Source organism: Natrix helvetica, assembly GCF_964273705.1.
Source record: "Natrix helvetica genome assembly, chromosome: 12".
Classification (NCBI taxonomy): domain Eukaryota; kingdom Metazoa; phylum Chordata; class Lepidosauria; order Squamata; family Natricidae; genus Natrix; species Natrix helvetica.
Genome location: NC_138556.1, coordinates 9,244,287 through 9,266,813, shown reverse-complemented (window position 1 = coordinate 9,266,813; position 22,527 = coordinate 9,244,287). Strand labels below are relative to the sequence as shown.

Sequence of the window (22,527 nt, the reverse complement as noted above, 5' to 3'; positions counted from 1 at the left end):
GCGTTACGAAGTTATGGTTGAGCCAGGCCAGCTATTTGGAAAAGGTGGGTCTTGAGCTTAACACGGAAGGAGCGGAGGTCAGTAGTGGTCCTAATATCTGGGGGGAGGTCATTCCACAGGGCTGGGCCCGCCGCAGAGAAGGCTCTGCTCCTAGGCGCCGCCCCATGGCACTGTCTGGTGGACGGCACCTGGAGAAGTCCCTCTCTGTGCGAGCGGATGGGTCGTAGGGATGTATGGGGCAGAATACGATCCCGCAGGTAACTAGGTCCTGAGCCATGGAGCGCTTTAAAGATCGTAATCAAGACCTTGAAACGCACTCGATAGACCACAGGAAGCCAGTGCAGCTCGCGCAGGAGAGGTGTCACATGGGAGTACTTAGTACTCCCCATAATCACCCGCGCGGCCGCATTCTGGACCAACTGCAGTCTCCGAGTGCATTTCAAGGGAAGCCCCATGTAGAGAGCGTTACAGTAGTCCAGGCGAGACGTCACCAGCGCATGAGTGACTGTGCGTAGGGCGTCCCGGTCCAATAGGGGGCGCAATTGGCACACCAGGCGAACCTGGTAGAACGCCCCCCTGGCCACGGCTGTCACATGTTCATCCATGGACAGCCTGGCATCCAGGAGGACGCCCAAATTGCGCGCCCGCTCCACGGGGGCGAGTTGAATGCCCCCAATGGCCAGAGATGGAATTATCTGGTTGAACCGGGGAGCCGGAACCCACAGCCACTCCGTCTTGGAAGGGTTGAGCCTGAGTCGGTTGTCATCCATCCAGACCCATACGGCTTCCACACACCGGGACATCACTTCGACGGCCTCGTTGGGGTGGTTCGGGGTGGAAATGTACAGCTGAGTATCATCAGCGTACAGATGATATCCCACCCCGAAACCACGGATGATCTCACCCAGCGGCTTCATGTATGTGTTGAACAGGAGTGGCGAGAGGACCGACCCCTGTGGCACCCCACAAGTAAGGGGGCTTAGGGTCGACCTCTGCTCCCCTGCCAACACACGTTGCGTCCGGCCGGAGAGGTAGGAGCCGAACCACCCAAAACGGTGCCCCGGACCCCCAACCCCTCCAGTCGGTGCAACAGGATACCATGGTTGATGGTATCAAAAGCCGCCGAGAGGTCTAATAGGACCAGGATAGAGGAACAACCCCTATCTCTGGCCCTCCAGAGATCATCTACCAACGCGACCAAGGCCGTCTCTGTGCTGTGCCCAGGGCGAAAGCCGGACTGGCACGGGTCTAGATAATCATTCTCCTCCAGATGTCGTGGAAACTGAGAAGCCACCACACTCTCTACAACCTTCGCCAAAAAGGGAAGGTTGGAGACAGGACGATAATTGGCCAGCTCCGTAGGGTCCAGGGAAGGCTTCTTGAGCAAGGGTCTCACCACCGCCTCTTTCAAGGTGTTGATGGAGATACCTCTTCTTGTCACCTTCCAACTGACTTGCTTTCTTTCCATCAAGTTCTTCAACAGCTGTTGGTGTCACAGATTTCCTAACCATCTGCCCATGTGTAATTGCTGCAGAGAACTGCTCTCCAAACAGCCCTTTTTCTGAAGTACAGAATATGCATGCACATTGGTTGTAAATCACTTTTTTCAGAGCTGTCGTAACTTCGAACAGTCACTAAAAGAACGCTTCTAAGTCCAGGACTACCTGTACTGAATTATTCCCAGTGTTCTAGGAAAGCTCTAAAGATCATCAGCATCTTCTTTTAACGATAGTCCTAACCCATACTCCCTTGCAGGGTGGAGTCTGGGCAACTGAATGGAGCTAGCAGAGGGTTTACTGGCCAGATGCCTTTCCCTGTCGCCAATGCGGAGTTTTGTTCAGCAGATATATTCCCATTGTGCTCAGAGAGAGAAATATCTGCCTCTACCTAGGATTGAACTCACAGCCTCCTGATGGTGAGGCAAGAGCTGCACCTCTAGGCCACTGCGCTGCGTAATGGAGTGCGCTCCCGTTACTTGTCCCAGCTTCTGCCAACCCAGAAGTTCGAAAAAGTGCAAGTAGAAAAATAGGGACCACCTTTGGTCGGAAAGTAACAGCGTTCCATGCACCTTCGTCATTTAGTCATGCCGGCCATATGACCACGGAGATGTCTTTGGACAGCGCTGGCTCTTTGGCTTTGAAACGGAGATCAACACCGCCCCCTAGAGTCAGGAACAACTAGCACATATGTGCGAGGGGAACCTTTACCTTTTACAACGCTGGAAGTTTTTAAAGAAGCGATTGGACAACCTGGAAAGTCTGAAACGGTATTGAGCAGGGGTGTCCAAACTTGGGAACTTTAAGACTTGTGGACTTCAACTCCCAGAATTCCCCAGCCAGCATGGCTGGCTGGGGAATTCTGGGAGTTGAAGTCCACAAGTCTTAAAGTTCCCAAGTTTGGACACCCCTGGTATAGAGTTTCCTGTCCGAGCAAGGGGTTGGACTGGAAGACTCCCCAAAGTTCCTTCCAACCCTGTTATTCTTTTATTCTGATCCTATACCATTTTGCACCTCTTTTAATGGGTTGTTCATTCACTGACACTGAGAACCTCTTAACTAAAATCACAGCTCATTGAGGAAAGTCATGTCAACTTTTAATCTTTTCTAGGGAAGTTAAAAGAATGGAGCCTCATTTTATACGGAACGGCTGAGCACCCTTCCTCTAATATCAGCACTCAACACTTGAGGTCAACAATGCTGGACCCGCCATCTTTGGAAATGGAGCCTTCAAAAGTCTCTTTCTTCCAAAATCAGATGGAGATCCCAGAGGAGGAAGATGAATATACAGGTAAAATGCCCCAAACTGTTTGTTTCTCCTTTCTAGCTCTGCTTCAGAAAAGAGCAACTAAATTGATCTGGAGACTAAAACATATGAAGAATGGCTGCAGGATTTGGGTTTTTCTGGTTTAAAGAAAAGAAGAATTAGGGGCGACATGATAGCAACATTGCAATATTTGATGGGCTGCCACAAAGAAGAAAGGGGTCAAATTATTCTACAAAGCGACAGAGGGCAGGATAAGAAATAATGGTTGGAAACTAAGCAAAGAGAGAAGCAACCAGGAATTAAGGAGAAACTTCCTAACAGTGAGGACAATTAACCAACGGAACAGCTTTCCTTCAGAAATCATGGGCCTTCCATCACTGGAGGATTTTAAGAAGAGACTAGACAATCACTTATCTGAAATAATATAAACTTTCCTGCTTGAGCAGGAGGCTGGACTAGAAGACCTCCAAGGTCCCTTCCAGCTCTATTCTATTATAGTCTGCCCTGTGCATAAGGAGCCATCCAGGGGTGAAATGCAACCAGTTTGGACCATTTTGCCTGAACTGGTAGTGAAAAAATGCTACCGGTTCGGGCAAACCAGTAGTCACCTGTATGACAATCAACTTTGCCGCGCGATTTATATTCGCTAAAGAGCAGGAAATCCTGCTTCCTAGCGAATCTAGATCGCACGGCACAGTTGTTCCCCCTCCCCTCCACTGTTCTACTTACCTTTGCAGGCTTCTTAAGACTTCTTAATCCTCCTTTTTCAGCGTTGCATGGTAGCGCATGCACGCAAAGCGCACATTTGGTGGGCATGCATGCGAAGCGAACCGGTAGCGGACTTCAGAGCCTTTCACCCCTGAAGCCACCCATTGTTTCTTGTCTTTGAAAAAACCAGGCACATTGCCGTCTAGGAACACGGAGAACATTTATTTCAGGATTGCTCAATCGCCCACGAAGCTAAGCTTGGAAATGTTCTTCTATGAATTTCCAAGAGGTTGTTTCTCTTACAACATAATGAAAATCAGCAGCGGGGCATTCCCTTTCTTCCTTGGGAACCACAAATACAAATTCGGATAAAAAGAGATCCCTTTCAGATTTCCAAGAATCTTGGTTTTAATTGAAACAACCAGAAAGAAGAGACATTCTGGCATTGTAGGGGCTCACCTTGTTAGGCTTGGAAAAGGACAAGAAGGACTTTTTGAATTATGGGAACATCTGAAGTTGATTTCCCATGGTCAGAGAATGGAACTGCACAGCCCCCCCAATGCGCCTTGTGTCTCCTGTGTGGCTGCCTTGTTCAGAAGAATAGAGACAGCAATTAAAACAACAAGGACAACCATGTCCTTCGTTTTTATACAAAGCGCACGATTTTCCTTTTTTATTCTCCCCGGCAAGCTTTGATCAAACTACAACTGTTGGGAAATAAAACAGCGCCTAATGTAAAATGTCATTGTATGATAGAACCACATGACGGGGCCAAAGTTATTAAGGGTCTTCTGAAAACTTAGCCACTGTCTCTGTGTGAGTTGTGCCCAATCTAGCACTGAACACACAAGCCGGCTAGTATATCCCAATCCTGCAAAAAGAGAGAGGGGGGAAAACCCCAAAATGCAATGGCACTTTTCATGTTGTTCCAAGGGGAAACTTGGAAACTTGGTAGTTTCTAAGAAACACGGTCTTCTTGCTAACGCTTATATGTAATGATAATCTGAGGCAGATGCTTGGTTTTTCAATGGAATGGTTGGTTTGTCCAACTGTCTCCTGACTTTCCTAAGGCATAGATGTCCCTGTAGAAATGAGCTCTTCTCCTGAAGAGAAAAACTCACTAAAATTGTCTGAGGCAGCCATGCAGTTCAGATGTGGAAGTAGCCTCAGACCAGGAGTCGGCAACCTTAAATACTCAGAGGTACAAAGGTCCTAACCAGAAGCCCCCTGTTCAATTCTGCAGCCGACCGGATATCCGGTTCCCCCACCATAGAGTCTCTCCTTCTAGCGCGGTATCCTTTTTCCTCTGCTGACCGGAAGTCCAGTTCCCCCACCATAGAGTCTCCTCCTAGTACGGCTTCCTTTTTCCTCTACCTGTCGTAACAGAAAGCCTTATCAATGGTGGAGCTGACCAGCAATAGGGAGCCACAGCAGAGGGATGAAAGAGCCACATGCAGCCCCAGAGCCACGGGTTGCCAACCCCTGCCCTAGACCATAAACTTGCTAAGAGGATTCTCAAAAGCTAATTCTTCAGGTTTAGCTCAAGTCTGTCTGCAGAAGGTCTAGGACAGGGGTGTCCAAACTTGGGAACTTTAAGACTTGTGGACTTCAACTCCCAGAATTCCCCAGCCAGCTATGCTGGCTGGGGAATTCTGGGAGTTGAAGTCCACAAGTCTTAAAGTTCCCAAGTTTGGACACCCCTGGTCTAGGACAACTTGCCCGTGGCCATGTCATCGCAGCCAACTTGCCACAAGACAACCTGTCAAGGCCAATTCACTGTGGGACAACAAGACAAGAGTTACACTAATATCAAGAAATGGTGAAATAGAATCATTAAAGAAAGGATGCCAAAGGCAAAACAAAATGAAATGTGAATGACAACAATTAAAACTATTTTAAATAATTAAATTGAATTGATGAGTTATTGAGTTGTACCTTAGCAATAACAGAGAAATGGCTTGTTCATTTTTTTTCCTGGGATTTTTTTGAAAAAAATATTTCATTATTCCCAATTTAGTCTTTTAATATTTTCTTTATTTTTTTCGAAAAAAATTATTGGTTATTACAAATTTTTTAAAGGGAAAAGGGTAAAAAAAAAGGTATAGAAAATTTTGACAGCTACATCATGCGGGGGAAGGTAATCCCCCCCAAATCTTGCAACTTTTACAAAGAAAAATAGGAAAACATCCACATTTGAATAAGCATTGGCAGTTTTTGATTTTACATTAGATCATCATTTTTTGTATCACTTCCATTGTGTTTGTCTTTTAATATTTTCTAATGGTGTCCCACCAAGTCCTATCAGAAAGATTTTGATTAACTTGTTTTTAGAGATCCCTCATCCACCCTTAGACACTGATGGGTTGAACAATCAGTGGGAATGCAAGCAGTAAAATTGCACTGAGCTACCTTATTACCGCAACAAAGATCTTCCTTCAGGTCTTTGCAGTAGATATATTGAGATAAATAGATTCTATAAAAACACAAGACACCGGTTTATCCAGAGTTGATGATGCCAATGGCAATGGTGATACCAAGCATCAAACAGAGTAAGCCCCTCTTATCCTTGGATCAGCCCAAGATACATTTTATTGCTTACCAAAGATAAGGTTCCTGCTTTCCCCATTTCACACACAGATAAGTGCTCACTCTTAACTTCCATACAGGAAGATTGATATGGATCTTTCTTTCTATCTAGAACAGCAAGTGAGTGGAGAGAATGCAAGATAGATAGGCTATGGAGTATACAAACAGTCTTGTTGCCTCAAAAAGAAGGACAGATTTGAGATGCAGAAGAAATGGCTAGGCAGCTGAAGCAGCAATAGATTTTTAAAAGGGCAGGAGTAGACGATAGCAAAAAAAAAAAAAACCCCTCCTTATTCATTAATCCTGAGTTGTCTACACTGTTGGCTCACGGGAAAAGTTTTCTACATTAAGAGTCACACATGTTGCACACAGAACTTAATAGTTACCATACAGTCATGCTATTAGAACACAGGATATTGACCAAACCTTAACAGGGGTTCACATAACTTTGTGGTCTTTTATCGATGCTACTTTCCAAGTCCCAAGTCAATAAAAAGCTTAGCAGGTTGTCAATTCAATTAGCCAAAGGCTGTAGCTATGATAAAACATTAGAGCAGGGGTGTCCAAACTTGGGAAGCTTAAGACTTGTGGACTTCAACTCCCAGGATTCCCCAGCCAGCATGGCTGGCTGGGGAATTCTGGGAGTTGAAGTCCACAAGTCTTAAGCTTCCCAAGTTTGGACACCCCTGCATTAGAGTATAAAGTGTCCTTGGTGGTCTCTGAGCTTGGTTGTTTTCTTGCAGACCTCTCATGACCCAAACTAGGAAACATCATCAATGCAGGCTCCACTCCCTTCTAGCACTGATGATGTTACCTAGTCTGGTAATGAAATGTCTGGAAGTAAAAATCCAAGCTCAAAGAGAGCCCCAAGGACAGCTCATTTGAACCCTGAGCTGCAAATGTAGCAATAGCAGTAGCACTTCTATACCGCTTCCCAGTGCTTTCACAGCCCTCTCTAAGCGGTTTACAGAGTTAGCCTCTTGCCCCCAACAATCTGGCTCCTCATTTTAACCACCTTGGAAGGATGAGTCAACCTTGAGCCTGCTGAGATTCGAACTGCTGAACTGCAGTCAGCAGAAGTAGCCTGCAGTACTGCCTTCTAACCACTGCACCACCGCAGCTCTTCTCCTTTACCAGCACTAGCATATACTGTAGCTCAACTGCCGTTATCATTAGGTAGGGTCAAGCGAATGAATCAAGCAACAGGTACTTTGTAGTAGCATGAAGACTGGATTACCAGATGTGTGGTACGTTGATAGACCGAGTGCTGGATGCCATTGTGTAGGTTGAACTAGGAAGAGTTTTACATCTCTTCTTTCAACAGATCTGTCTGTCTCCCTAAGGTCTGTGTCATAGGGAATGTGGCGACCAAGGATGCGATGGTCCCAATGCCGATCAGTGCCTGAACTGTTTCCACTACAGCCTTGGAAGTGTTAAAACTGGCAGGTAATCAGCTGGAAAAAAGCCAGGAAAAGATGGGGGTCGCTGGTGAGGGGCAGGTCACGGAGAGGGTTTAATGCATTTTGCGCAGTTAGTTCCATACACAAGATTTCTAAACTAACAACATACCGTATGCCACTCGTTTCCCCACCTGCCCTCCAGGTACACTGTGGCTATTAACCTCAGATTTCTCATAGGTAACATGACCACCAGACAATTCCTTACCCCTTTTTAAAATATCAGTAGCTTCCTCCTCCTCCTTCCCCTGACTGGGGCTGATAGAAAAAGCTGCACTAAGGTCTCCAACTTCTCCTTTCTAACTCCCTCCTTCTAAGGCCGATTTCTCCAACTTGATGTCCACCAGGCGGGCCAAACTACAACTCACACAATTTCCAGCCCATGGAGTCAACCATGGAGCTAATCCAACAACATCTGGAGGACACCAAGTTAGGGATCTTGGTCCAAGATCCACCCAAGATATGAGCATTAATGTTTACGGTGGAAGCCATCAGAGAAAGAATCCATGCCAGCTACTTTGCTGCTCTTCTTCATTTGGCAGCCTTTGGTCCTTTTGGTCTAATCTGGAACGTTTGTGGACTTTTTGTAGGAAGTGCGTGAACTCCTGCCCTCCTGGCTACTTTGGGGACAGCCTGCAACGTAAGTGCCGCAGATGTCACAGGGGCTGCGAAGCATGTCTGGGCAGAAGTCAGAACTCATGCACAGCCTGCAAGCGTGGCTATTATCACCACCAAGAGACAAACATTTGTGTGATGCTGTGCCCAGCTGGGTTTTACTCTGAGGATGGTAAGAATGGGGAAATCGATGCCAGCAGTCACTAATGGTGGAAATGTGTCCCGTCCCGTCCCGTCCCCCCCGTCCCCTCCGGCTTCTCTGAGGAGACATTTGCAGTGCAATCTACAATGGTTTCTCGCCTATTATAAAAAATAAAAGTTCATTTTCATGAAAATGGCATGAATGATTCCTGTGCTATCTCTGTTTTCCTTCCTTCCTCCCTCCCTCCCTCCCTCCCTCCCTCCTTTTCTCCCTCCCTTCCTTTCTTCCACTCTCCATGTTTTCCTTCCTTCTTTCCTCCCTCCCTCCCTTCCTTCCTCTTTCCCTGTTTTCCTTCCTTCTTTCCTCCCTTCCTCTCTCTCTTCCTCCCTCCCTCCTTCCATCCCAATTATTTTTATGTATTTTTAATTGTATTCATCTTAGTGTACTTTAGTTGGTCTCTTGCAAAACAGATCTAGAGTTACCATCATTAGCAGCAATATAAAAGCACATTAACTAAGAACCGTAATAGTTTTAAATCAAATAATTTGTCTTTTAATTGATTTCACATTTTTCAGATTGCCAAAGCTACCCCCGAAGCTCTCATAAAATGGAAAGAAAAGCATAAAACTTTCCAGCGCATTAAACAGAAGCTTGTAGTCTTTGTAGCATCTTTTGCTTTAAGAGCCAGTTTTGTTTTCATCCTTCCTTGAAAATGAAATAGCTTCTAAAACCTTTAATGTTTGCACTCAATCGGCAGTTCCACTAATTGATGGTTGTCCTGCTTAGGGAGGGCAAAAATCAATCCGTTTTGGTTTTGTTACATTGTAGGAGGGGAACCATGTCAGTCTGTAGAGACAAAACATGAAGAGTCTGGTAGCACCTTTTCCAAGTAACATTTTTCTTTAAAAAGGTATAAGTTTTCATGAATTTTATTTCGTCAGATGCATGGAGTAGCTAGATTGACATAGGATTTACAGTGGGATGAGATACAGGATAGATAGATGGATGGGTGGAAGGTTGGTTGGATGGATGGATGGATGGATTGATGGATGGATTGATGGATGGATGGATGGTAGGGTGGATGGTTGGTTGGTTGGTTGGTTGGATGGATGGATGGATGGATGGATGGATGGACGGACGGATGGACGGAGGGGTGGGTGGGTGAGTGGATGGAGGGATGAGTGGGTGAGTAGATGGATGGATTGATGGATGGATGGATGGATGGGTGGTAGGGTGGATGGTTGGTTGGTTGGATGGATGGATGGATGGATGGATGGACGGAGGGGTGGGTGAGTGGATGGAGGGATGAGTGGGTGAGTAGATGGATGGATGGATGGATGGATGGAAGGTAGGATGGATGGATGGATGGATGGATGGTATGTATGTATTTATGTATGGTAGGATGGATGGATTGCTGGACGGAGAGTGGGTCGGTGGAGGAGTGGGTGGATGTGTGTGTGGATGGATGGATGGATGGATGGACAGACGTACAGGCAGAGGGGAAGACAGGTAGATTATACATATGCAACCTGCATTGAGAACCAGTTTGGTCTAGTGATTAAAGCATAGGATAGAAACTTGGAGACTGAGTTCTAGTCCTGCCTTTCGCATTAAAGTCAGTTGGATGACTTTGGGCCAATCACCAGGAGACAGTGAGTTTTAGCCCCGCCTTAGGCATGAAAGCTGCCTTAGGCCAATCACCAGAAGACTTCTGAGTTCTAGTCCTGTTTTATGCACGAAAAAGTCCCACTTTAATCCCAGCGGGGTGATTTTGGGCCAGTTCCTCTCCCTCTCGGTCTGACTCACCTCACAGAGTTGTGATTGCAGGGAAAATAAGAGGAGGAGGAAGAATTAAGTATCTTTACCATCTTGAATTATATATAAAAATGATAAATGGGGGATATAAATAAGTATCTGCATTATCAATCTGCCGTCTTCTCCTTCCACCCCGTGCCCTGGCTCACCCCAATGTAAATCTTACACCTGTCGAGCTATTCCCTGCATTTGATAAATTGAACCGTCCCTTATTTCCTCAGCTAATGCCTTTTAAGGAAACGCGTAGCTGGAAAAGGGTGTTTCTTTTCTGAGATTTTGTGACAGGTTTCGCTTTTCCTAGCTGAAACTAATTTTGCTTTGTGTTTTTTTTTCTTTTTTTTTCTTTTAGCACAAAGGGCTGTTTTTATTTATTTAGTGCTTTTGGAAGCAATTTTCCCTAATGTGTACAATTTGGACAGGCGAAGTACTCTGACAGCATTTGGAGAAATACACATATTGTTGCAGAAGTGTGTTTTAGCTCACCTGTTGGGTTAACGTGGACAATTTTCCCTCCCACGGTGTTTCCTCACTGATTAAAATAGCCTTGATCTGGGGACTGATCAAGGCTAGCTGTGGTTGGTTGATTGACACGCTGCAGGATTACATCACTGAACCCAGTATTTAAATAAATGATATTTCTAACTGCAAGTGAAGACTTCCAAACGATGCAACTAAACTAATTTAATCAATGGGATTGAGTAGTAGTGCGGATTTGGCTTCAGAATGATGGCTTGCAGAGACATGCATCAGAGGTGGTATCCAGCCGGTTCTCTCTGGTTCGGGCGAACCGGTAGCGGCAGCTGCTGGAGGCTCCTCCCACCCACCCCAATATAATGTGCAAGCATTACGCATGCGCAGAAGGCGGTGCGCATTTGCAGATGAGGCACGTACACTCACATCTGCGAACCGATAGGGAAGAAAACTGAATCCCACCTCTGATGTGCATATAATATGCATATGCAGCTTTTTAAAGTCTATTTCTGAGAAAAGATGCAGCTGCTTTAAAGAGTTACAGAGCCACCATCCATGTCCTTCCTTGCTAAGATGAAACGTGCCGGATTCAGATCGAAAGTACTGCTTAACCTTATTCCTCAAGACATTGATTTAATCTCCTGCCAATCTGAAATGGGATGAGGAATGTTTCTGAGGCTTCTCAATAAAATCTGAAAAAAGCATCGGTGGTTTTAAAATCAGCACTTTAAATTAATTGACCTGCGTTTGGAATATTTAAGATATGCTTGCCAAAGTTTAGAATTTCTCCAAAATGAAAAGGTCTAGGAAATGATATATCTTAAGTCGAAATGAATTATTTCTCCCATCCCGCCTACTTTTTTTAAAAAAAAGTACCGTTATTATTCAGTGTCAGATGGTTCAACTTGCCGTTAAATACTCTGTAAGTCATAAATGTTACATCTTGCAATTGTGCGTTCATAATCGCTGGAATTTCTTTTTACCCCGGCCCCTTCTCCCTGCCCTGCAAAGGTCAAAGACGTTGCCAGAAGTGTCATCAAAACTGTAAGAAATGCTTTGGCGAGATGAACAAATGTTCTGTCTGCAAAGATGGATTCAGGTGAGTAGGAGCTGGTGAAGAAACAGCGCAAGGATGCCAGAGGTTAACGGCTTGCTAGGAACTAGCACTGCAGTTTCAGCTGATTGAACAAAGAAAAGGAGATGCCAAAAATTGTTAATGGATTGTTGACCTCTTTGCTGGATCTCCTGTAAATATCACCAAGAGTACCCTGTTTCCCTGAAAATAAGACCTCCCGGATAATAAGCCCAATCAGGCTTTTGAGCACATGCGCTAAAATAAGCCCTCCCCTAAAATATTTAAGCGCATGCACAGCCGGTCCCCGCCATTTCCTCGGGGGGGAGGGAAACATGCCCCATGTGCCCCACACAGACCTGCCATCCATGTGGAGTGGCCTCCACGCAAAACTTTCTCTTAGTGGCGGCCGCAAAAAGAGCGGCAGGCCCAGCGAAGAGTGTGCCAGAAACAGAGACCGAACGGCCCTCTCTGGATCAGCTGATCCGCCGGCCATGGGGAGAGGTTAAGGGGCCTCCTGCACCTCAAAAATAGTAAGACCTCCCCGAAAATAAGGCCAAGCATTTATTTCAGGGCCAAAAGAAAATAAGACGCTGTCTTATTTTCAGGGAAACATGGTGGGTGATGTGATTTCCAGTTTATGTGTTTTCATCTTTTGAAATTTCCCACCCTTTGATCCTCCTGGTTTTGCAATAAGCCCTTTACAGGCTAATCTTCTAACCCAGGGGTGTCCAAACTTGGGAACTTTAAGACTTGTGGACTTCAACTCCCAGAATTCCCCAGCCAGCTGGCTGGGGAATTCTGGGAGTTGAAGTCCACAAGTCTTAAAGTTCCCAAGTTTGGACACCCCTGTTCTAACCAAACTGTTCACTGTGGGAGGCATTGACAGGCCAGGACCTTTATTTCTAATAAGAACACTTTTAATAAATAGACCTTTTATTTCTCTTAGCTTTCTTTTTTTCTTTCTTTCTTTCTTTCTTTCTTTCTTTCTTTCTTTCTTTCTTTCTTTCTTTCTTTCTTTCTCTTTCTACCTTCCCTCCATCTCTCCCTCCCTGTCTTTTTCTCTTCTTTTCTCCCTCCCTCCCTCTTTCTTTTTCTTTCTTTCTATCTTTCCTTCTATCTTTCCTTCTTTATCTTTCCTTCTTTCTTTCTTTCTTTCTTTCTTTCTTTCTTTCTTTCTTTCCTTCCTTCCTTCCTTCCTTCCTTCCTTCCTTCCTTCCTTCCTTCCTTCCTTCCCTCTCTCTCTCTCTCTCTCTCTCTCTCTCTCTCTCTCTCTCTCTCTCTCTCTCTCTCTCTCTTTCTTCTGAAATTCTCTGAGCCAGAAACTTGGAAATAGACAATTCCCAGCATCAAGTAACAAATATCTATAAAATAAGGGAAGTGTGATTTTGCACTATGTAAAGTGACATCCTGGAACACATTTTAGTAAGTGAAAATTGATGCAGAAGAAATTTGGCAGACAGCTCCTATATACTGTGTTTATGCCCTCTCTTTAGATGAAAGGACATGGCTGTTGCTCAAGGTGGCTTATAGGGAGAGAGGGAGAGAGAGAGAGATGGCTGATATATGGAGGCAGGATACGCATTGCTTATTGTAGGAGTAGATTATCTTTTTTGGATCGGTGTGTACATTTAGAGGTTCGGGAAAAAACAACAACCCCATTATGTGCATTCGCAGCAAATGGCCATTTAGGATGGCATAGCTAATTAGAAAATATCCATTTCCTACAAGGGATATTTTCTCAGCAGCTGTTGGCTGACCTTGTCTGGTCTTGGAGACTATGCAGGATTGGAGCCTAGGTAGTCAACAGACCAGAGATGGCAATCAATTTCAGCTCTCCACGCTCAGCTCCACTTCTAGTAAGCAACTCAAGCTTCACCTACTTGACGTTGATAGATCAGTTCTCCACTGCGGAGAAGAAAGAAGTTGTATACAGGTAGAAGATCTGCCCATTTCAGAACATGGAGGTCAAGCCATACTGTATGTCACTCCCAAGCTTTCAGTCATGGACCTTTTCTTCTGTTGTTTCGGCCAATGGGTTCTTGACTCTTCTTGGTTGTCAATGATGGAGATTTTTTAACAGATTAACAGAGTTATCCAGCAACTCCTGGCAGTGACTCCCTTTTGTTCTGATGGACAAACCTGCCCTCTTGTTACTGGGTAAAAGATATTTTGGTCCAGTCTTCTGATTGCTTTTATTGCATTTATATTAGTCTATCCAGCCAACCTTGGAATTCAAGAATTATAACTCAAGTAGCAGGAGGCTTCATAAAATCATGCAATAGAATAAAAGCCATCATTACTATAGATAAAACACTGTGAGTTCACTAGCTCTATTTGAAGGGAAAAAAATAGAGCAGCACTAATATCTCTCTACTATGGGGAGAGGATTCCAGAGACAGAAAAGTTCCTCCATCCACATCACCTCTATAGGCAGCTTGGTCCTTGGGTGGAGTGGGGGTCTACAGCTTGTGCCCCTGGGCAGGTCAAAGGTCATAAGTGACATTACTGGAAGGATGTTGACATCTTTGGCCTAATTCAAGAATATCAGGAGGAGGAGGAGGCTGTTTCTGTGGGAAGCTTCAGCAGTTTGTTGTTATTCAGTTGCTAAGTTGTGTCTGACTCTTCGTGACTCCTTGAACCATAGCACCAGTGGTGGGATTCAATTTTTTTTTTACTATCGGTTCTGTGGGTGTGGCTTGGTGGGCATGGCGTGGCTTGGTGGATGTGGCTTTGTGAGTGTGGCTTGATGGGCATGGCGTGGCTTGGTGGATGTGGCTTTGTGAGTGTGGCTTGGGGGCATGGCTTGGTGGGCATGGCTTGGTGGGCATGGCAAGGGAAGTATACTGCCAACTCCCCCTCCCCTCCCCACTCCACTAACCTGTTTTCCAGCTCTGTTCTCCTGTTCACGGTAACAAAAGAAGATCAGCTAGGAGGCAGCGGGGCTGGGCCAGAACTACTCAAAATGTCTGCTACCATTTCTCCAGAACTGGCCAGAACCTTCTGAATACTACCTGCCCCTTACCTCTTCCTCCACTGTCTCCAGAGTTTGCCCAAATTCACGTTCATTTTGTCAAATGTACTTATCTCACCATCTCAGCTTCTGCCATATTCTTCTTTTGCCTTCCATCTTTCCCAGCATCAGGGTCTTTTCCCAGGAGTCCTCTCTTCTCATTTGGTAGCCAAGGTATTTGAACTTCAGCTTCAGGAACTGTCCTTCCCAAAAATGAAAATAAAACCCCCAATCAGAGTTGATTTCTCATGGTTAGCCAATCTGATGTTCTTCTTTTAACACTAACGTCCCAAGTTATCCACTTGTTTCCAATTTCTAAGCCACATCTATTTCCCGCTATATGCTTATCCACAGTTTTTCCGACCCCACTCTTCTCCAACAGTTTTTAAAGGGATAATTTTAGCAGAAGTCAGCAAATGTAAAGAATCTCACCCAGCCAGCGCACCGTTCTTTCTTTCACTCTTTCCATTCCATTCTCCTGCGATTGAGCTGGCACAGCCTTGGATGGCACGCAGTGTCCTTCTTTTCTTTCTGCCAGTTTGAGAGCTTCCCTGCACCTTCCAAGGAGTTAGCAATCTCTCTCTAAGTGGTTTATAGAGTCAGCCTATGGCCCCAAACAATCTGGGTCCTCATTCTATCCACCTCGGAAGGATGGAAGGCTGAGTCAACCTTGAGCCGGTCAGGATCGAACTTCTGGCAGTGGGCAGAATTAACCTGCAATACTGCATTCTAACGACTGTGCCACCAGTGCTCTTTTTAGGCAGCTTTTCCTAATCTGGCATCCTTCAAATGAGCTATACTGGCTAGGAAGCAGAAAACCCCACTCTTGGCACATTGGCAGCAGAGAACGTCAGCTGAGAAAGTTCTTAAAGTAAGGACAGGCAATCTAGGTAAGAACATCTTCATGAACCAATCAGAAAGCAATGATCCTGATGGAGGACCCAGTGAAGATTAAGGTTCAGCTCATCCACAAGTGCAGACCAGCCTGTTGGTCTTGGGTTGAAAACTATAGTTAGCTTGTAGTTTCTGATAGTGTAAATACTTGCAGAGTGGATGGTTTGGTTTCTAAGAAAAGAAAGGGACGTAATGGGCTCAGCTAATTAAAGACCCTGAGTTTGTCAGCTGGACAGCTGAAGAACTGGATTTAAAATGAGGTGATGGGATGAGTTCTTATGACTTGTTCCAGCTCCTGCCCACCTAGCAGTTCAAAAGCATGCAAATGCAAGTAGATAAATAGATACCACTTTGGTTGGAAGGTGTTGTGGCCTGTCAGATGCCGGCCCCTCCAGCAACCAAATCAGATGAGGCGGCGGCGAGGGAGTCAGGGTTAGCATCAAAGCAACCTGAAAGCTCCGAGGGGGAAGAGGGAATGGAGCTATCAGAGAGAGAGAGAGAGAGACAGAGACAGAGGCGGAGCTTGGGCCATCCGTCAGCCCTTAGATGGAGAGTCAACAGCCCCCAGGTCTGGAGGTGGCTGAGGAGGAAGAAGAGGAACAGCTGGGTCCAGTGCCTGTTGTGCAGAAGGCAGAGGAGAGGAGAGCAGTGGAAATCTATGGGCTGGTCCTTGGGACGGAAGAGCCACTGCTGCTAGTGAAGCCCCACCCTAGTTCTGGAGATAAAAAGCAGGGGGAAGAGATGAATAGATGTGGAAGACAACTATTCATCGTATGGCTGGACAGACATGTTAGCCTGCGTCGAAAAATATTTTTTTTGCTGGGGTTGCTGGCACTCCTAATAAAGGAATCATTGATTTAAACACAGAGGGTTTATCAAATTTGGGGAGCTGGATCAGAACAGAAGGTAATAGCTTTCCATCCCCTTTGGTGTATAGTCATGGTGTCTCCCTTGGCTAACAAATGGAGGTGAGTGCCACCCCCTAGAATCAGAAACAATAGGTCAGGGGAAAATTTTACCTTTGTTTTTTTGCCTACAGAGTTGTCCCTGCATGGCCCCATGGGAGTTTGACAAACTATCAGAATACAATATCTCTCAATCAATCAATCAATCAATCAATCAAGCTTTTATTTCTAAACCGCGCCCTCTCCTAAACAGGACTCGAGGCGGTGTGCAGTCATTATTAAAAACCATATACATATCAAAATAGAATACATATACATCTCTCTCTCTCTCCCTCCCTCCCTCCCTCCTTCCCCCTCCTCCTCTCTCTCTATTTTATGTTGGTTTCGGGGTGTTGTTTTTTGTTTCATGAACCATTTGGTTAGCTTGCATTTCCCTATACAGGCATTGCACAAATCCAGAAAGTGGACCTTAAAAATCTGACGAGAAGATAAATCTCAAAGATACTTTGAACAGACTGTCACCTGATTAGTGAAAGAGCTTGTTGGATTAGCAGCTCCTCCTAATCTTTCGCTACTCCTCCTCCTTAAGGATTTTCAGCGATCTAAGCTCTAGGACTAAAACATGTATTTATTATTATTATTATTATTTGCTACCAATGTATTCTGCTGCTTTCCTCTACAGCCTCATAGACAACAACTGCGTTTCAGGATGCCAGCAAGGCCTGTATTTGAAAAAGGAACTTCTGCAATGCGAGGGCTGCCAGTCGGACTGCAGGGCGTGTACAGGTGAATTAATAACCACTAAGATCTCTAGAAGGATGGGGTGGCTCAGTGGCTAAGACACTAAGACGATTAGAAGGTCAGCAGTTCATCAGTTCGAATCCCTAGCACCGCGTAATGGAGTGAACGCCCGTTACTTGTCCCAGCTTCTGCCAACTTAGCAGTTCGAAAGCACCTAAAAATGCAAGTAGAAAAATAGGAACCACCTTTGGTGGGAAGGTAACAGCGTTCTGTGCACCTTTGGCATTTAGTCATGCCGGCCACATGACCATGGAGACGTCTTTGGACAGCCCTGACTCTTCGGCTTTGAAACGGAGATGAGCAGCACCCCCTAGAGTCGGGAACGACTAGCACATATGTGCGAGGGGAACCTTTACTTTTACCTTTACCTTAAAGATCTCTAGATGACCTCTTTATCTAAATCACTAACTAGTGGGTAAGGGAAAGGAGAAATAAGAAGGAATTATATTGTGTTTTTTTCTACCCAAAACCAGGTAAAGTTATACCTACTAACTGAGGTTTCATTCTGAGCATGTTGTGAAAATGCCACCTTCACTAATCATTCTTGGTGGCAGATCCATTTGCTGGGATTTCAGAATGTTCAAGTTGATTTGATGGGTTGTGAGAAAGAAGAGGTCAACCTATATTCCAAAGTGCCAGAAGGCAAGAAAAGAAACAATAGATGGAAACTAATCAAGGAGAGAGCCAACCTAGAACTAAGGAGAAATTTCCTAACAGTGAGAACAATTAATGGTTGCCTCCAGAAGTTGTGGGTGCTACACCACTGGAGGTTTTTTAAAAAAAGACTGGACAACAATTTGTCTAAATTGCTACAGGGTCTCCTACTTGAGCAGGGAGTTGGACTAGAAGACCTCCAAGGTCCCTTCCAACTTTGTTATTCTGTTATCATTACTTGGTCCATCCCAGGATTTATATTAGACTGCAAGAACAAGAGAGAATTGTAAAATGAAGGATAAGAAACATTTATTTAATGCATGGAACAACATCTGACGTGGTTTGCACATCACACTATATTTTCTGAGATGTGGAAGCAACAGCAATCATGGTTGATAACGCTGCATGATGAATTAACCCAGCCAGTAGTGATTTATTCAACAAGCTACAGTTAAGCAACCCTTGCCTTAGAATGTATTAATCCAGCTTATATCTCTTAAACTGAATTTGTATCCAACAGCCTGAGGCTGTTAGTGCTCTATCAACCCTCAAGGAAGGACAATTGATTCTTTCTTACCTCTGACTTGTAAGGAAAATCTGGATTCTTTCTAACTATGCATTTTGTGATGCTTAAAGTATCTGTTGTGAGCATTATCTCAATGAAATTGTCAGCTTGATGTCAGCATTCCAAGTAAGGGTCCCATAGAAAACAAGACCCCGAGGCAGGCAGGTTCCTCACAGTTTATTGAATACTTCATATTGGCACAACTGGTGAAAGCCAACTCTGAAATTTCCCATGACTTTCATCTGATTAAAAGAAAAACTTTCCCAAACCCCCCAAGTCAATGGTCATGCTGTCCAATCAAGGTGCTAGCTGGTCGCTTGGTTATTTGCTCCTCCTCTGGCTAGCCACCTGTGAGAATGTCCTTGGTTCCTACAGGAAAACTTTATTGTTTTGGCTACAAAACACAATCTAACAATTTTCTCCCTCCCACCATTGCGCAACAACACAAGATGGCTTCAGCCAGAGTCACTTCAGGATTGACAATTGTACTTTTATTTAGGATTTTATGAGATGGAGTGATTCCTAATATATCCTCTTCTTTGTATTCCATTATGTTTACAAAGTATTGGTTTTATCTTTGTCTTTTTTATGGTTTTGGAGTATTAAAGTTTATACCGCTTTAAAGGAGGAAGTCTTACCTTTCCGCAGGTCTCCATGGGCAGCATTAAATGCTTGTAAGAAGTATAGCTCGAAGGAGCAAAGAACTTCAACCTTACATGTCAAGCATCTGCAGCCTCCTTTTCAAAATCCACACACAATAATTTCACAGCAAATATATGCAACACTCAGGCAAGATTGGACTTACTGAGAACTGGACGTCTCCTCTCTCCAGGAAGTTTAGCATGGTCTAAAATAACTTTCAAAAATATTCTGAATTCCCAAGATTCAATCCCTATCAAATCCAGATTCTGGCATGTCCCTGTTGTGACCCGCCAGTGGCCAGTGGAGCTCGCAGCAGATTCGGACAGTGAGGAGGTTGGGGAGGAACATGGGCCAGTCCTGGAGTCTGGGGGAGGCTCTGAAGAGGGCTCTGTGTCAGAGGCAGAGAGGGGGCCAGAGCCGTATGCCAGTTATCAGTTGCCAAAATAACATTCCTTTCTCAGAGAGTCAAGGACAGCTTGCCCTGCACCTGGAAGGGTGCGATTAGAAGGCATCTCCAGTTGGGACGGCACATTGATTGGACCACGTGATGGACATTGGACTTGGACTTTTACTTGGATGGGGAAAACCTGGAAGCTTTCAGATTCAGGTTTTCCCAGATGTGCCAATATGATATCTCTAATAAAATGGAACTTTGAGGAATCTGAAGCCTTGGAGTCTTCTTTAGTTGGGAGTGTTACTTGGAACCCTGACATTGGATGGCATTTAAATTTAATAAATAACTAAAATTCGTTCCCCACCCCCTCATTTTGCACCTACAAGTTTCCTGACTGGGGAACCATGTTTTTCCCACGATCCTTAGGGCCGGGCCAAGAAGAATGTCTCCAGTGTGCCACGAAGGTCCACGAGTGGAGGTGCGTCCCGTCATGCGGAGAAGGCTATTATCACGACGAGAGGCTCGGATTACCCTTCCGAGTCTGCCGAAGGTAATTATCTGCTTTGGCAGCCTGTTTATGGAGGCTTTTAGGAAAGTGGTCTGGGAATGAGTTGGAACCTTGCTGAACAATCTGCTCTGACATACTGCAAAACATAAATCTTCCATCTTGACTGTCTTGAGATAGCTCTGACGTTGTGAGATTTTTTTCGGAGGGAGGGAAAAAAAAAGAAAAGAAAACCCAGACATTTTAAACTTCTCAGATCTTTCCACAAGAAGGCCATTTAGAGTTCCTTCTGCAAATTTTGGAATCTGATTTCCTTCTTGCCAGCTCCCCGCGTGCTCATCAATGGGATATTGGCCCTCCTTAACTTCCTGCAACATCTGCTCCCAGAACAAAAGATGCAGGAGGAAGGAGGCGCTTTGCTGCTAAGGGATCTTTTATGAAATGTTTTCCCCTGCAAAGGATAATGCTCGGGGGCCAAAACTCAGGTTCCGTGTCGGAAAATTCTCGTTTTCAGCCAGATGGCTCTTCTGATACTCCAAGAGGGGGGGGCGGAAACCCTGAGAAGCTTAATCAGCACCTGGCTTGCAAATTTTTGATGTTGGAAACCCAAACGTTTGGTAGGGTAGAGGTACTTGTCGATCAGAAAGGTCGGCAGTTTGGCGGTTCGAATCCCTAGTGCCACGTAACGGAGTGAGCTCCCGTTACTTGTCCCAGCTTCTGCCAACCTTGCAGTTCGAAAGCATGTAAAAATGCAAGTAGAAAAATAGGAACCACCTTTGGTGGGAAGGTAACAGCGTTCCGTGCGCCTTCGGTGTTGAGTCCTGCCGGCCACATGACCATGGAGACGTCTTCGTACAGTGCTGGCTCTTCGGCTTTGAAATGGAGATGAGCACCACCCCTTGCAGTCGGGTACGACTAGCACATATGTGCGAGGGGGGCCTTTACCTTTACTTGGGAAAGACCTTGCGAGACTAGGCAAAGGGAGGCTGCCTGTTCTGACCCAGCTCCCCAAACACCACAGACCACAGACCCTCTGAAGTTAAATCCAAGATTCCTTTATTAGGAGTGCTGGCAAAAAAGTTTCTCTCTCAATGCATGCTAACAAGTCTGTCCAGCAGGGAGATGAATAGTTGTCTGCCATATCTATTCATCTCTGCCCCCTGCCTTTTGTCCCCAGAGCTAGAGTCGGGCTTCTCTAGCAGCGGTGGCTCTTCTGTCCCAAGGATCAGCCCACAGATTTTCACTGCTCTCCTCTCCTCTGCTTTTTTTTTGTGCATCTGCTCATCAGGCACTGGACTCAGCTGTTCCTCCTCTTCTTCATCAGCCACCTCCAGACCTGGGGCCTACTCTCCATCTGAGGGTTGACGGAGACCCCAGGCTCTGCCTCTGTCTCTCTCTCTCTTCCAGCTTCATTCCCTCTTCCCCCTCGGAGCTCTCAGGTTGTCTTGATGCTGACTCCTATGCCTCCACCTCCTCCTCCTCTGATTCAGCTGCTGGAGGGTCAGGCGGCCAATAGGCCACAGCACTGCTAAAGAAATGGTCAGATAAGAGACAGCAGAGCCCACCGCTGCATAATGGATGGAGAAAAAGGCTCAGAAGAGACCCTCCCTAGTATCTCAGACTGTACATAGATTGAGGGGGGGTTGTTGTACATTCATACTTGCCAAGATTCTGTCAATGTAGCTTTACCATAAAGTAGAATGAGCTCATCTTGTTGTCATTCCTATCTGGTTTCTCCTGCAAGACAGACGGGTAAGGCATCACGCTGGGAAAGCTGAGGTGGACAGATGGAACTGATTTGCTTTAAAGAAGCTTCCACTTTTTAATCGGGCGCATAGATAGAGTGGCACAGTGATTAGAATGCAGTATTGCAGGCAAACTCTGCCCACAGAGAGGAGTTCAATCCTGACCAGCTCAAGGTTGACTCAGCCTTCCATCCTTCCAAAGTCAGTAAAGTGAAGACCCAGATTGTTGGGGGGCAATAGGCTGACATTCTAAATTGCTTAGAGAGAGCTGTAAAACACCATGGGACAGTACATCAGTCTAAAATCTATTGCTGTAGACGAAGTAGGTGGAATTTTGAAAAAGAGATCAGTTGCCTTTGTTCATTATTCTTCTAGGAATTTGTAACATATTGCTTGCATAGCCTTCCTTTTTTTGAATAAACCACCAAGATTGGGTTCAATATGCTAAACAAAAAATAATTAGTATGGCTCAGAACTATATAATATGGCTTATTTTTGGCTTAGTAACCTAACTATTATTTGTGCTTTAGTTTTTTGCATGAACACAGCCAACGGCGGCTTACTGAACAAACCACAATTAAAGCAATATGCAAATCATACCCCTCCTTAAATTAAAATTATATATATATATCGCTGGTTATCAAATAGTTATCTTTTATTGTCAGGTGTGAAGATAACTGCTTAAATTGTGATCGCTCTGGGAGAAACTGTTCCAGATGTAAAGAAGGGTTTTATCTACTGAGTGGCTCGTGCATCGCTAGTGACAGATGTCACAATGGT

General features: G+C 45.1%; 1 protein-coding gene across 1 annotated transcript in view; it reads left to right on the top strand.

Moving 5' to 3' along the window:
- The window catches only part of PCSK6 (proprotein convertase subtilisin/kexin type 6), a 116,218-nt gene that overhangs the window by 88,656 nt on the left and 5,035 nt on the right, over positions 1 to 22,527 (top strand). The window contains exons 14-20 of the mRNA XM_081964814.1: positions 2,608 to 2,787; positions 7,401 to 7,503; positions 8,105 to 8,301; positions 11,569 to 11,656; positions 17,124 to 17,227; positions 19,924 to 20,047; positions 22,413 to 22,525. Coding sequence (XP_081820940.1) covers positions 2,608 to 2,787; positions 7,401 to 7,503; positions 8,105 to 8,301; positions 11,569 to 11,656; positions 17,124 to 17,227; positions 19,924 to 20,047; positions 22,413 to 22,525 — 909 coding nt within the window. The remainder of the gene's footprint in view (positions 1 to 2,607; positions 2,788 to 7,400; positions 7,504 to 8,104; positions 8,302 to 11,568; positions 11,657 to 17,123; positions 17,228 to 19,923; positions 20,048 to 22,412; positions 22,526 to 22,527) is intronic.